General features: G+C 32.6%; 2 protein-coding genes across 3 annotated transcripts; both read left to right on the forward strand.

The window, feature by feature from the left end:
* The first annotated feature begins 274 nt into the window (after positions 1 to 274).
* Positions 275 to 3,381, forward strand: LOC111395639 (zinc finger MYM-type protein 1-like). 2 transcript variants are annotated; one of them, XM_023021727.1, is made up of 3 exons: positions 275 to 379; positions 874 to 2,780; positions 3,141 to 3,381. In XM_023021727.1, coding segments are annotated over exons 2-3 (1,902 nt in total). In that variant the 5' UTR covers positions 275 to 379; positions 874 to 879; the 3' UTR covers positions 3,142 to 3,381. The 2 variants fall into 2 exon arrangements, with proteins under 2 accessions (XP_022877495.1, XP_022877494.1); XM_023021726.1 differs by lacking the exon at positions 3,141 to 3,381 and having other exon boundaries at positions 874 to 3,099.
* A 3,100-nt stretch (positions 3,382 to 6,481) lies between these two features.
* Positions 6,482 to 7,456, forward strand: LOC111395054 (paired amphipathic helix protein Sin3-like 2). The gene has a single exon (XM_023021079.1). It carries the CDS (start codon positions 6,482 to 6,484, stop codon positions 7,454 to 7,456), a length of 975 nt encoding a protein of 324 aa, XP_022876847.1.
* Positions 7,457 to 16,432: the final 8,976 nt, after the last annotated feature.

Raw genomic sequence — 16,432 nt, forward strand, 5'->3', positions numbered from 1 at the left:
GTATATTTGTTTTTGAGTATAATTTTTAAATTTTTATTATAATTAAATTAAAAAATAATATAAATAATAAGTGTTGGGAGGGAAATGCGGGATAGGGAAACATTTTTCCCCCTAATTTTTACCTTGTCCTCCTTTATTTTAATTAAAAACAAAGATAAAATGTCGGGGAAAAAAAGGAAAGAAAAAGTTGGGAATGAATTGCAGCTCTGACAATAAGTTGGGGTCCAAAGGCACAAATATCTTCACTAAATTGAAACAAAAACCTTTTTCCCTGTGAGGTCTCGTTCTTCATAGTTCATTCTCTATTCCTGCTAAAACCCGATATTGTACAGCTGAAAACAAAATAGCAACTCGTCGGACTCTCCCAGCTCTTTCATCGGTAAATTCCCTTTTCTCCTTTAACAACATCAATCCACAATTTTATGAGTTAACCCTAAATTAGAACACTGACTAAATGCATAAAATGCACGTGTTGGTCCTTAGTCAAGATTTCTAGCAATCAGGGTCCTTTTGGGCATCTTTTTTCTGTTGATTCTCTTTTTTCTTTAAATGGTTTATGGGAATTAACATTATAGTTCAACTGTGTGAATGTATTTGGAATTGCTCGTTTAGTGTTCAAGAATTCATTTTTCCTGCTTGTGGAGTAACTAAGTGAAGGAAATAGAAGTTAATTTAGTGGCATATATAATGTGGGTTCTTTTGAACAGAGTTTATTGGGCTTACTGTGTTTATGTATAATTTGATGTGAGCATGTTTAATTGAACTGATTATTACTGGCATGTTTAATTCGAGTTCTGTTAATCATATAAATTGTTAATTTTTGTTTATTATGGACATTTTAGTTGAAGTGAGTTTGCTCTTTGTGACATGTAGGAAGTTATGGAGAGATATTTTAAACGAAAATCTCCGTTCTCTATTGAAGAAAATGATGATATAGAGAAATCAAGGAAAGATATATTTAAAGGAGCACGCGTGCTAGCCGGTTCTCGGACGCTTTTGAGTGTATCAATTGATTGTGTTCGGTTTCTCACACGACAAGGGCTTGTATTCGATGATGATGAATTTGCAGCTTCAGAAGATCAACGAGACTTTATTCAACTTTTGCGGTGTCTAGCCGACCAAAATGCTGAGATTAAGGCTATTATGGAAAATGCTCCTGAGAATCTCGTTTTAATATCACGTGATATTCAAAATGATATTGCAAGTGTTGCTGCTGTTGAAACGTTGAGTTTTATTATTGAAGATATTGGTGATGCCTTATTCTCGATTCTACTTGATAAATCTCCAGATGTCTCACAAGAGGAGCAAATGTCTATTGTGTTGCGTTATATGAACAACACTGGAGATGTAGTTGAACGTTTTATGGGTATTGAACACGTTTCTAGTGCCACATCTCTCTCACTTAAGGCTTCTGTAGATAAATTATTCTCTAGATACGGGTTGAGTATTTCTAGATTGAGAGGACAAGTTTATGATGTGACCAGTGATATTCAAGGTGAGTTTAATGGTCTCAAAGAACTTATTTTGAAAGAGAATCCGCGTGCTTTTTACATTCATTGCTTTGCTTATCGACTTGAAGGAGCTCTTGTAGATGTTGCAAAGAATCATATGGAGACTGGATCACTATTCAGTTTGGCTTCTAGGATGGTGAATATTGTCGGAGTATTGTCTAATCGTTGTGATCTTCTTAGAGAGAAACAAGCAGCCATAATTTCAAATGCACTCCAGAACAGTGAGATTTCAAGTGGACAAAGTCTCAATCAGCATAATATTGTTAATTCTCCTCATGATGCACATTGGGGATCACATTATGGTACTTTGACCACTTTAATTACCATGTTCTCACCTATACTTGATGTCCTTGAAATGATTATTGATGTTGAATCATGTCGTGATCAAAGATTTTGGGCAAAATATTTATTAGATGGGATGCCATCATTTGACTTTGCCTTTAGTTTGCATCTCATGAGAACTATTTTAGGAATTTCCAATGAATTGTCGAAGGCATTACAAAGGAACGATGAAGATATTGTCAATGCCATAAGTTTAGTGAAAGTATGTAAACAACAACTCCAAGTGATGAGGGAGAATGGGTGGGATTCTCTTTTGGAACAAGTATGTTCTTTCTGTCAAAAGCACGATATTGATGTTCCGAACATGGATGGTACCTTTATACATCAAGGTCGCTCAGGGCGGAATACTAAAGAAATGACAAATTTGCATTACTTCCGCGAGGGTTTATTCTATGATGTCATTGATATGCAACTTCAAGAGTTGAATGATCGATTCACTGAGATAAATAATGAGCTGCTACTTTGTGTAGCATGCTTATACCCCAATGATTCATTCTCGGCTTTTGATAAGGAAAAGTTACTTCGCCTTGCTCAGTATTATCCAAAGGATTTTTCACCAACAGAGTGCATGAAACTTGATGATCAACTTGAAAGTTATATCACTGATATGCGCTCTAGCAAAGAGTTCAAAGAATTACGGGGCCTAAGTAATCTTTCAAAGAAGTTGAATGCAACTAAGAAAAATGAAGTGTATCCATTAGTTTACAAGCTTGTGAATTTGGCATTAATTCTTCCCATTGCTACTCCTACAGTTGAAAGAGTCTTGACTGCAACTAACATTGTGAAGGCTCGATTGCGCAATAAAATTGGAGATCAGTGGATGAATGACAACTTAGTTGTATATATTGAAAACGATGTATTCCAAAAAATAGACGATGATGTCATTATGCGTGGTTTCCGAAGTGTGAAAACCTGCTGGGAACAATGGTAAATTGTTGTGATATGTTTAATATTATTTTGTTATTGGCTTATTTCCAAAATTTATATGTTGTCAAGTCTTTAGCCCCCACTGAACCCCATCTTAACTCCACCCCTGATAATGCCAAGGGATTCACATAAATAGACACAAATTCAGTAGACCAGTCATGGAAAGTAAACAGTAGGGAACATGAGTCAGCAAGAACACGTTGAAAACCTGTAAGATTCTATTGCTTTTATTATGTATTCGAGATCAGTTAGATTGTTATTTGAAGAAAGTTGTTAAAACAGTAAAGTAGAAAAACACTAGCAGCAGAGTTGCATCGGTTGCTATAGGAAATGGTGTTTAAGGTTTTCCTGCTCTTGCAGAAATCAAGAAAGAGAAGTGGCAAGGTTTTCACACATCCAAAATGGACAGATAGGGGACTTTTTTGAGGTAAGACTTCCTAGAACTTATACTGAGTTCTTCTACATGTGGAAGTAAAATAGGAGTGGGCGTTGTGAGTTCAAAACCTGCCAATATCGGGTTTGTGAAACGTCTGTATCCTGAAAATGTGATTTGAACATTGGCTTTAGGACCCTGAAAGGTTGCACCTGCTTCTTCTTTGAATTGCCTAGCAGTTTGTTACTATTATTTTTTTATTTTTATTTAGGAATAAACACATATCGTCCCTATCTAGTAACTTAAAATTTTGGATGATAAGGTGACCATGGTATTGGAGTTAGGTAAAGAACTTTGATTCACCGATCATTTATGCAAATTGTGCACTTGACTTACCTTTGACGAAACAATGTGCGACCTGCACGCTAAGGGCTGTTTGAATATATATTTTAGATGAATGTACGTGGCTCATTCTAAAGGAACTCAAAGAATTTCCAAGAACCAGAAGATAAATTAGGTTGAATGATCAAAATGACATAAGAAATTGTTATTACTGTTCAATCTAAATGTTTAGCATGATATATATAGTGACAGTAACAACAAATTTAGATGTAATGACTCAGATTAGCAAAGCATAATTAATAGCTTAAGAAACCGACCAATGGATATAAACAAGTTTTGACAGAAGAAAATCCATTTATTTAGAAGTTAGCAATATTTCTGTAATAGTCGTGTCATTCACAAGAAAGGAGAAGTCCATAGTTGATTTTAAATTAGGCAACTTCTGCTTCCCATTTCCATTTCATCGACACATTGTTGCAACGTAAATTTTGTTTGTAAGAACATGTGTCGTGCCTATTTATTTAACTATTACACTGTATCGTGCCAATTAGGAATCGTTTGGTATGAAATTTAAAAAGTTAAAAAGCAGCTTTTAATTTTATGAGGCTATTTTTAAACATTTTTGGATAATTTTCTGAAAGTGCTTTGTTTGACTAGAAATCTTTTAAAGGAAATAGATTTAAAGTAACTTATTTAAGAAACTCTTTTATTAGAAGCAGAATTTAAAAAATTAAATAAATAAATACTGCCAAAAGGACCTTAATATTCATATGCTTCCTTTTTCTTTTTTCTTTTTTTCTTGACTACGTAGTACTTTCATATGTACCAAATGCATCTTTGTATTGTCTTGAACCATTAGAAAATTATTAGAGACAAGTTTCGAGTAAATAATTTTGTGAGACAAATTAATTAGCTGGCAATTGACCTAATAAATGAGAACGAACGTGGAGAAAGTGATACTATTGAGTTTGACGTGCGAGGGCGAATTCAGGATTTCGACTCAGTTAGGACAGCCCTTGATCGTTGGATGTTGATTGTCGATAGTCAACAACTATATAGCGATGTCGTTTATTAATATTAAATTAAATAATATTAAATTTTCTTAGATCTATATATAAATACACTAAAACATAAAAATCGTATATTCTTATTGTATTATAGTTCAATGCAATCCGAAATAGTATAAATTACATGTTACATAAGACTTATTTGTATTATTAATGTTTAACAAATCGTTTGCTTGACTAAAAGTAGTTGAGAGATTAGATACACCACTACAAGAACTAGAATGGGATTCAGTTGAAAAAAAATCATTCCATAATATGTATGAGAATTGAAAGTTAATCAAAAATTAAACGTAATTAAAATTACTTTTAAAATATAATGAAAGTTTCAATTTCCAATTCTCAACACCAATTCATCACAAATTATAAATTCCCCAATTTCTAATTTTCAATTTTTATAAATTACATATTCATATTTCACAATACTCAAACTAATTTTTAATATCATAATTTACAGTAAACAAATTCTCAAATAACATATAAATTAAAACTCAATACTAATAAGTAATATCTTATAAATTATTAAAGTATAAAATATTTAAAACGACAAAAACCAACAAAAAAAAAAAAGTCATTGACTCGCTTGGAGTCTTAACATATATTATTTTGTTAATTTTAATTCAAAACTCAACTATTGTCATAATGGTTAAGCTTTCTATTATCCTAAGTAGAGGTCGCAGGTTTGAATTCTTTCCTTAGGAAATTAATTTTGATAAATATTGTAAAAATAAAAATTTTGCGCAATGAAATGGACAAGAAAGACTAGAACCAAAGACTCACAATATATAATTGCAAGCTCTAACCAACTAGGCAAAAGAAAGATTTGAAAATAAGATGAACTACTATTTATATAACTTAAAATTTTTATCTATTATCAAACAAAAAAAAAACAAAAAATTCCCTGATGAATCCAGCTAGGACGGCTACCTAGCTGGCCACCACCTAAATTCGCCCCTGCTAACGCGATGGATCCCAAAGAGTCAACAATTGTTATTATTATCAAGAATTTAGGTTAAATTAATATTTTGCTGTTCTGCTCTTAATTTTTGACTGATCTCTCTTATTAGCCTCAAATTATTCTCCATTCCCCTGCCCCCTCACCCATTTTCTTCTCATCTTTTAATTAAAATTAAGTATAAAAATGATTTTACCTCAAAAAATCTAGACATTTGAAACTTAAATACCAATTTTATATAAAATTGAATATAGGGATGACAATCTTCTACCACATTGGTGAATTGGAAGGGAATATGCTCACTATCTCATCTCTTATTTATTTTATTTTATGCAGTACTAATAAAAAAAAAGTAATGTTAGAAAAATAAATAAATAAGTAAATGGAGGAAACGTCGAAAATGGGGATATATTAGTTCAAACCTGATTTTATCTTTTTGCCACTCCTAATTGAATTGTTCGTTCGTGCAGAGATTGATTGTGTACTAATTTAGAAGATTGAGACTCAACTTGCTCTTATTTAGTAGGTTGTGGACCATTTTAAACTCTGGAATAGCATTGATGACCAACTATGCAATTCTCCCATTGTTTCAACTTTCAATTACGCCCTTATTATCCATCTATGACTCCTCGACGGATTTAGGCAACGAAAGTAAAATAATTCAGGAGCCATTAAGGAATCCTTATTGAAGTAAGATTACAAGAAAATCTTAATCACATTCTATTGTAGCATTGTTCAATTAGAACTCAACTTCATAAAATCCTATATAAGTTTGAAAATGATATTCATGAGCAATTAAGGAAACCCTGTTGAAGTAAGATTATTAGAGAATCTTCTCACATTCCGATTTAGCCTTATTCAATTAGAACTCGACTTCATAAATTCCTATATATGTCTGAATATGGCAAATTCCAATTACAAATTATATTTTCTGTTCATGTCATTGCTATTCCTTTATTGAGAAATTATGGCGTTTAAACCCAATTTCGACAATGCCCTGTCGTTCGTTGATATTGTGAAGCAACGGTTTCACGATCAAGAAAGCATTTATCGAGAGTTTCGTTATCTATGTGAAAGGTTCAGAAGAGAATTTACAGAGCCAGAAAGCGTAATTTCACAGGTGAAGAACTTGTTCAGCGGTCATCCGGATTTGATTTCACAATTCCTCAATTTTGTGCCAAAGATTTTACGGAGTGACAAAGATACCGCTGCTGCTTCTGCTTCCGCTTCTGCTTCTGCTTCAACAACGTCAAGAAATTCATCCGATGAGGTTGGAAGGGAAAAAACAAAATCCTGTATTGAATTTGTGAATTGGGTTGCGGAAACATTGCAGGATGATTACAAGTTCAAATCGTTTCTTGATGCTGTTAATGGTTTTCGGAAATACAAGGACATTGATCGGGTTCGTGAGAGAGTTTCTGTTATATTCAAGGATCACCCGGAATTAGATATTGAGTTTTCCAGGTTTTTACTGGATGCTGTGCTGCAGCAGATAACTGAATGTGAAGAAGTCCTGTTCGATTGTGAGGAAAAAATGTATGAATTTGACATGAAGTATCATTCTTTGAAATCAAATATGGAGGCCGTGGATCAAATGGCAGAAGAACTGAAAAGAAATCAGAACAAGTCGACCTCCATTGAAGATTACCTAGCCACCGTAAAGTCGCGCCTGAATAAAAAGTACATGAAGCTTAATAAGGACCGCGAAAGGTCCAAGATAAAGTGCGCAAGAAATATGAAAGAAACCCATGAAAAGATAAACAATCATATGGTTTCTGTCAAGAAAGCAAGTGCAAGTGCAAAGAGATCGAGCCCAGAATCAACACTTAAGGTTGAAGACAACAAGGAGAATACTTCCTCGGAGAACAAGGCGAATCCAAGATCTGATCCCGAGCAAGTTCATAGGGTTAAAAGAGTCAGAATAAAATATTCTATGGGATGATCGTAAGAATTTATCTGTCAATGAACTATGTGAGATATTCGATCTGTTATTGCACATTGTTAATGCAATTGTATACAACACATTCTTGTGCAAATTGTACTTTTGATTTGTTCTAAGATAGTATTGTATTAATCCTTGGCTTTGTGTTAATCCTTCTGACCAGACCAGAAGATAGCGACCTGCTATCCTCTTAAGGTTTAATATTTTTCTTGGCATGTAAACCACATAATGAGCTGGAAAAGAATCATAGTAATTTGCTTAATTTTAGCTTTCCTGTCCATGGATTAAGTATCTACCAAACTCCATCTTCCCCATATAAATATCAACCAGACACCCTCAGCTCTGATCTAGCATAAATTTGTTAACTGAAATAACTTATATAAATGAGATAAAGTTTAGGGTATATTTGGAGGAATTTTCTACGTTTTTCTCGTATAAATAAATTGATAATTGTGAAGGAATGTGTTGAATTTCCAGTCTTGGATCCATTAATATTTATTAGGAACCTTTAAAAGTGGCCTTGCCCAAATCCACCTTTACCAAGAAAAAACTACTTGATGAAAAATAATTTGTAATTTCTTTTAGTTGTTCCAGAGTGAAAATGTGAAGATTTGATCCCATCACCAGTAGAATCACTTATATCAGCAATTGATATCCTTTTGACAGAATCTTGTTTGAAAATTTTATGATAACTCCGGCTCTTCACCTAATACAAAGATGTGGATTTTGTTTCGTGGCCTAGATTCACAAAAAGTTTTCCATGGCAAAGAAAGCAAATGAGTAAAAGAGACTTCAATGCAAAAGAATGCAAAAGGTAACTTGTAAAGGCCCCATCCCTACTCAAATCTCTCTTAGCCCATGTTTGATTTTGTTAAAACGTTGAAATTTAATTGTAATTATGCTAAAAATCAAGAATCACAAAGTAATAAATTGATAAATTGAATTCATACATGTGGAAACCATTGTTAATATGAATAATAGCAACTAGATTTTCCCCTCCTCATTTCTCATAAAGTAAAACAATATAGAGAAAAGAAGGGACCTAACCTTTATATAAGAAATTATCAAACCATCACATTACAACTTAAACTTTAATTAGGATTTACATATATTTTCGACCCACATACTTAAAATTACCATATCATATTAAATACAATTTGTAAGGTATAAAAGGTTCAATTGATAACTTAATAAATTTGGCCAAATCACAAATATCATTATGATCTATAAATCTAACCCGTAGACTTTATAATTGAATGTGAAGCCCATATTTGAAATTATTTTAACATTCTCCCACTTGGACAAACATTTAATTGCTATAACAAAATTTTTAACACTGACTTATACAACATAGATGGCCACAAAAGTATAACTCCAATGATGACACATTATTCAACATGCTCTATTCTAACAAGAATGTCAACACCGAATATGGAAGTTATTTCACCAATTGAGTGATGTAAGATTATTCCACAGCTACAAATGTCAACATCTTTATCGACATGGATCCCCATCCTCCAACCAATGAGGTAGTATGTGGTATAAACTTTGCACCAAATGTGATAAAAAAAATTGTGCTAATACATATCGATTTTCATAATGCTTCAAATTAAAATGAAGCCACATGTCTCGAAAAGAAACTCATCTTATGTCTTTATCTGTCATACCTCGAGTTTACAATAATATCATAATAAAATATATAAGTCAAATGCATTCTCAAAATAATTCATTAATAGGGAAAAAATATTTTATTATTAGAAGGGGTTGTACCCAAAAAACATATGAGTTGCCTACGTACCCCATAAAGGGATCAAGTTAAAATGTAGTTTATATATATATATATACACAACTCCCACTAACCAAAAATATCAAATGTTTCCACAATGCCCATATTAGTAACATATATCTTAAAGACTTTTGGAGCGAGTCCCTTAGTCAAAGGATTTGCAATCATTTCCTCTATATCGATATGCTCTATTTTTGCCTGCCCTTCCTTGACTCTGTCCCTAACCACCAAATATTTGATTTCAATATGTTTTGACCCACCAGAACTCTTGTTATTCTTTGAAAAGTACACTACTGCATTATTATCACAATAGATGGTGATTGGTCTCGAGATGGAATCAATAACTTTCAAACCAGAGATAAAATTTCTTAACCAAACGACTTGGACTGCAGTCTCATAACATTCCACAAATTCAATTTAAATAGTAGAAGATGCCGCTAGAATCTGTTTAGCATTTTTCCAAGAGATAACACCATTAGCTAACGTAAAAGTATAATCTAAAGTTGATTTCAAATCATCTTAACATCTAGTAAAATCAAAATTTGAGTAGCCTACCACCTCTAGATGATATGAACGCTGGAATGTAAGCATATGACCTTCAGTTTTCTTCAAGTATCTCATAACTTTCTTAACTGTTTTCCAATACTCTTGTCCTGGATTCGACTGAAACTAGTTATGGCAACGGGGCGGGAGCGGGATAGCCCGGGGACGGGGCAAATTTTTGCCCCGTTTAAATTTTTTTATTTTTTATTTTAAATTTTTTTTATATTTTGAAAATTTCGAATTATGTTATTATTAGATAATAAAATACAAATTCAAAATGGGTTTTTAAGGGTGAATTGTTTAGAAATAAAATTAATTTTAATTTTAATTTTAATTTTTTTACTTTTTTCTTCACAAGGTGGGTCCAACCCGTTCGGAGCGAGTTTTTTTACCCCATTCAGGGCGGGGCTCCATTAGGGCGGTGCAGGATAAATTGCCATCCCTAACTAAAACCTGCTAAGGACATTGACTGCATAGGCTATATTCGGTCTAGTGCAAATTTGAATATACATCAAGCTCCTATAGCACTAGCATATGGAATCATCTTCATAGATTCACTTTCGAACTCATTCCTTGGACATTGAGTTTTGTTAAACTTATCTCCTTTTATGATGGGTGTATCACCAGGTGCACAATTCTGTATATTGAACCTTCCTAAAACATATCGTATATAAGCTTTTTGAGAAAGTCCCTGGAAATCACGATCTCTATCAAGATGTATTTCAATGCCAAGCACATAAGAAGCTTTTCCAAGATCTTTCATCTCAAAATTGGCAAACAACATTTTCTTTGCCCATTAAGCAACCCCAAATTACCACTAGCAAGCAAAATATCATCAATATATAGCACAAGAACAATGAAATTTCTTCCACTAGTTTTGAGATAAATGCATTGATCAACTTTATTTTCAACAAAATCAAGAGAAGTCGCAACCTCGTCAAATTTCAAACACCACTGTTGTGATACTTACTTAAGGACATATAATAATTTGTTTAATTTGCATACCAAGTTTTCTCTTCCTTTTACAACAAAACCTTCAGGTTGTCTCATGTAAACATTTTCAAAAAGATCTCCATTCAAAAATGATGTCTTAACATCTATTTGATGTAACTCCAAATCATAGTGTGCTACAAGTGTCATAATAATTTGAAAAGAATCTTTCGATGAAATAGGTGAGAAGGTTTCGACGAAATCAATGCCCTATCGTTGAGCGAAACCTTTAGCAACCAATCTTACTCTCTTTCGTTTAATATTTCATTTCAAATCCAATTTACTTTATAAAATCCACTTGTTATCTATAGCTTTAGCATCTAAAGGAAGTTCAACAAGTTCCCAAACTTTATTTTGTTCCATAGAATTCATTTCTTCTTACATAGAATTTATCCATTTATTTGCCTCAAGACTCGTCAATGCTTAATTATAAGTAGCGAGATCAACAACATGCCCAATATTAAAATCACTCTCCAATAGATAGGTAATATAATCTCTGGGTAAAGCAGATCTCATTTCCTTTTGCAATCTCCTAACTCGTTGCTCAGAAGCTGAATCAATCGTTGTTGGGAAAATTAGAAGTTCCTCTTGGTTCCTTAGTTCTTCATTAACTACTTTAACTAATTGGGAACCAACTCTTTCCTGTGTAATCGGAACTGGAACAACAACTTGATTTGGTTCAACAAAAAATTCTGTCAATGTGGAACTCCCAGTATTACCAAAATCATTATCCAGAAATTTAGCAGCGATGGACTCAACAATTCTAGTACTAAGATTTGGGCAATAAAACTTATATCCTTGTGATCTATCCGGATACCCAATAAAGTAACTAGGAGTTGATTTAGGTTCTAATTTCTTTTCAAATGAATTATAAATCTTAACCTTAGTTGGATATTCCCAAACTTTGAAATGAGCCAAACTTGACTTGCGTCCTGTTCATAATTCAAATGGTGTCTTTGCAACGGCTTTACTTGGAACTCTGTTGAAAATATACATAACAGTTTTCAAAGCTTCACCCCATAAATATTCACACAAATTTGTTTTACTCATTATGCTCCTGACCATATCTTTCATAGTTCGATTATGAAATTTAGACCATTCTGCTTAGGTGTCCTTGGTATGATGTATTGAGGCACTATTCCACACTCTTGTAAAAATTTTGTAAAATCACCCATATTTTGATCAGACTTATCATATTTTCCATCGTACTCACCACCACGGCTAGATCTTACAACTTTGATACTTTTTTCACATTATTCTCTACTTCCACTTTGAAAATCTTGAATTTCTCAAGTACATGTAATTTATTATTAATCAAGTAAACATATCCATATCGTAAGAAATCATCAATAAATGTTATGAAATATTTGTTCTCACATATAGTGGAAGGCAAAGATCCACTAATATCAATATGTATCAAGTCCAAAATGCCATCGCTCGGATCATTTTCTTGTAAGTTTAGTTAGCTTCCCTCTTATACAATTCACACAGGTATTAAAATCAGAGAAGTCTAGAGATGGAAGAATCTCAACTTTTATCAATCTTTCCATTCTATCCCTTGAAATGTGACCTAATCATTTATACCACACAACATAGATGACGATTCACGGATTAAAACCATTTTCTTTGATACATTGGTAACATAAGAGACTTCACCAAAAGGAACCGAAAATAGTTTATATAAACCATCATATAAAAGGCCATTTCCAATCAAACTAGAATCATAAAACAACTCAATCATTCTATTGCCAAAATTATAAGAAAAACCACAAGCATCTAGTTTCGATATAGAAATTAAATTTTGTCTCGTTTGCGGTAAAAACTTTATTTTCCAAAACAAGAAAAAAATCAGACTCTAAAGTTAACTTCACTACTCCTATAAACTCAACCTTCACTTGAACTACATTTTCAACACTCAAGCTCACTTCATTCTCACTAGACCTCCGTTTACTTGCGAACCCCTGCAAAAAATTCACAATATAAATACTAATTCTAGAGTCACATCTACTAAAGAAGACTCACAACAAACCAAGGCCAAGAGAATACCTGCAGAACTATTCTTCTTTTCTAACAAGGTCTTAAATTTAAAACAGTCTTTCTGCTAATGACCCTTCTTTTTACAAAACTTGCATTAATAATTTTTCTTCATAATTCCTTTTGGACCACTAAAATTTTTATTCTGCTAATTTCGGTGTGATTTATTATCCTTATGGAACTTAGGCTTATGGTTATGAGAAGTCTCATTGTTCTATGATGGCTGAAAAGCTAACTGCACAATTTCAACAGTCTCATGGCGCATTCTATACTCTTCTTGGGCACACACTGCTATAAGGTCATTCAAATCTCATTTATCCCATTGAGCATTGTAAACAATTTTAAGCTGATTAAACTTGTTAGAAAGGCTATTTAAAATATGACAGACCTCCACAATAGGAATGTTAAGAACCTTTAGCTTAGATGATATATTTATCATCTTCATAACGTGCTCCCTAACACCACTTGTGCCATCATATTTCATATTCATCAATTTATCCATTAGATCCTCAGTTTCGACTTTATCAGACTTAATAAATTTCTCTCCTATGGCATCTATAAAACCTTTGGCATTTTCATTATCTGGAATAGTACCCATAATGGAATAGGATATGAATTGCTTAATAATTTTCAAACAGACTTGGTTGAGCTTTTCCGACTTTCATATTCAACTACATATTCAACAGTGCTCTTATCTGTAAGTTTTTTTTCATTGCAAAATCCAAGCCCAAAAGACCAAGTGCTATTTCTACATCTATTTTCTATCTCACATAATTATTTAAGTCAAGGTTTAATAGCAAACAATTGACTCGAAAGATACGAGACATTATAAACTGTGGAAACATAAAATATCATACTCAATATCATCCACACATAATCCATGCAGTCAAATGGATGATAAAATATTCAACTAATTAACGGGGCTATTAACTAGATAATCGTAATTAAATCAAAAGCATATGAATCTTATTATGGTAAAAGCCTAGATGCATCATCATAAAGTCACATTTATGCTGATAATACAACATGTTATAAGGTACTCTTAAAACACATCGTATAGCTAGTTAACGAAATTACATTGGTTTTTGAAACACCAAAACCTTCGGGCAAAAGGAAATTTCTAGATCAAAGTAAGTTCGTTAACCATCTTATGCCATTTTCCAAAAATATCATATATAGTAATACATTTTGGCAAGATATTATATGCAATAAATCAAAATTGTTGCGCAAAATAGATATAATTTTTGTTATAGAGAAAATCGAATAAATAACAATGAGTGTGCCACTTTGACAATTACCACCCATTTTATTTCAAAATATTTCTCTCAATAGGAAAATAAAGATCGTCTCATTACCCATGAAAAATTCAATTATACAACAAATCATAACTGTTAATTGATGAAAGACAAAAATTCATATGAGATTGAGAGACGAAATTGGCAACGAAATATATATATATATATATATATATATATATGAAAAATGAAATTTAAGTGTACAAATAATAGCGACATTTAAATACACAGCATTTTAACGAGAATATAAATTCGTTAATTATTATTATTATTATTATTATTAATTAATTTTATACAATTTTAAATGTGTCAATTTTAAATAAAATTTTAATTATGGTCAAAATTGAAATTTCAGGATCAAAGACTTTAAAATCCAATTTAAACCCCTTTTTCATATTCAAATCAAAAAACCCATTTAAAAATTTGTAACATGACCCCCGGTTTAAATTACAAGACTGGTCCTTTCCTTTTAATTGCATATGGGGGCCCAAAGTATCATTATTTACAACATAGGCCCCTAATCGATTATTGCAAACGGGGGCTTGAAACCTAGATATTTACAACTGGAGCCCCATCTTCATTATTTAAGAACCCGACTAATACTTGTAAATTTATTTATTTATTTTTATTTCAAGGGGGTGTGATTGGTGCCTCCCCCAAACAGCAACATGCGAAAAAACAACAAAGTTGTTAGGCAATTTTGTTGTCAAACGACCTCCCCGGGCGATGATGTAACCTCGGTTGTTTATTATCAATCGGCCTCGGCCTAATGATTGATTAGCACGTCGACACAATTAACGAGACAACACAATCCACTTTGTTATGGACCGTTCGAAGTAACCTATTTTATAGTGTTGCTCATGGTTCCCGCACCATTCCTTGGAAGGCTATGTTATTATTGTTGAGACCCAATTATTTGAGTCGAGGCTCGATCCACCACTTAGCCCTAATTGTAACTTACCTTGTTTGGACACTACCCTTGGCATATATTCCTCACATCTCTCGGCCTCCATTTTAGAGTGAAATCCCCTCTTTGTGAGTCTCTCCCTCTCGGCCGTTCCCTCCTCCCTCTCTGTGACCTTTGTGGTTGACATATTGTGGGTATTTTCTTGGCCTTCTCCTTCCTATATCCATAGCAACCGGACCTTGGTGGCACAAGGTGATATTGGAGTTGTCTCAAGAATGGTGTCGGCGTTTTGAGTAAACTGAGCCCGGTTTTTTGGATTGCTTGGCTGTGGAATTCGGTCCTACAAAAGTTAAAGATAATTCTCAATTTTTACGGCCATAAGACATACACAAACATATAACAGTGGCTGCCTTCTCTTTTCCTTCTATACCAAGCATATTATGCAACACACAAAACCCAGATCTTGAATTGTCTCAACCTAGAAGCCTCCTAATTAAAATCGGCCTCCTATTGAAATTGAATTTTAGATCTTTAATTCAAGGTTTTAAATCCAATGCACAAATATCTCCATCTTTGGTTAAGAGAAGAAGAAAAAACACGTAGGAGACCAAGTTTCAGAGTTTTGCAGATTTGGTAGTGTTGGATTTCTTTACATGTTTACATGATGAATATATTATACATATATGTACAAAGCCAAATTATATGCACAGAGACGTGAAAACACTAAAATAATAATTTAAATTTTATTTTTTTTAATTTCAAAACTTTAAAAACTTAACAATTCCAAATACTTGAATTGATGGGTAGCGGAAACTTTAGAATTATTCAGTCAGAGGAAGAATATTATTTTAATGACAGATTCTTATCTTAACATTTTGGCTCTAATACCAATTGTTGAAATTTAATTGTAATCATGCTAAAACTCAAAAATTACAAAATCATAAATTGATAAATCGAATTTATACATGCGGAAGCCATTGTTAATATAAATAATAGTAGCTAGATTTTTCACTCATTACTCTTCACAAAGTATTAGTCGTCAATGGGATAAGCTAATAAATAACAATATGGAGAAGAGATGGGACCTAACCTTTATATAAGAAATTATCAAGCCATCCCATTACGACTTAAATTCTAATTAGAATTTACATATATTTTCGGCTCACATACTTAAAATTACCACATCATATTAAAATACAAACAGTAAGGTGTAAAACATTCAATTGATCACTTAATAAATTTGGCACAATCACAAATATCATTATGAGCCATACATCTAACATGTAAAATTTACAATCGAATGTAAATCCCATATTTGAAATTATTCCAACATAAAATTCATAAATTTTGATGAAATATATGGTTGAAAAATTGATAAAAGTTTTGGATCCAAAGAAATGTGTTATTAAAAATAATTTTTG

This window comes from Olea europaea, chromosome 6, assembly GCF_002742605.1.
Source record: "Olea europaea var. sylvestris chromosome 6, O_europaea_v1, whole genome shotgun sequence".
Lineage (NCBI taxonomy): Eukaryota > Viridiplantae > Streptophyta > Magnoliopsida > Lamiales > Oleaceae > Olea > Olea europaea.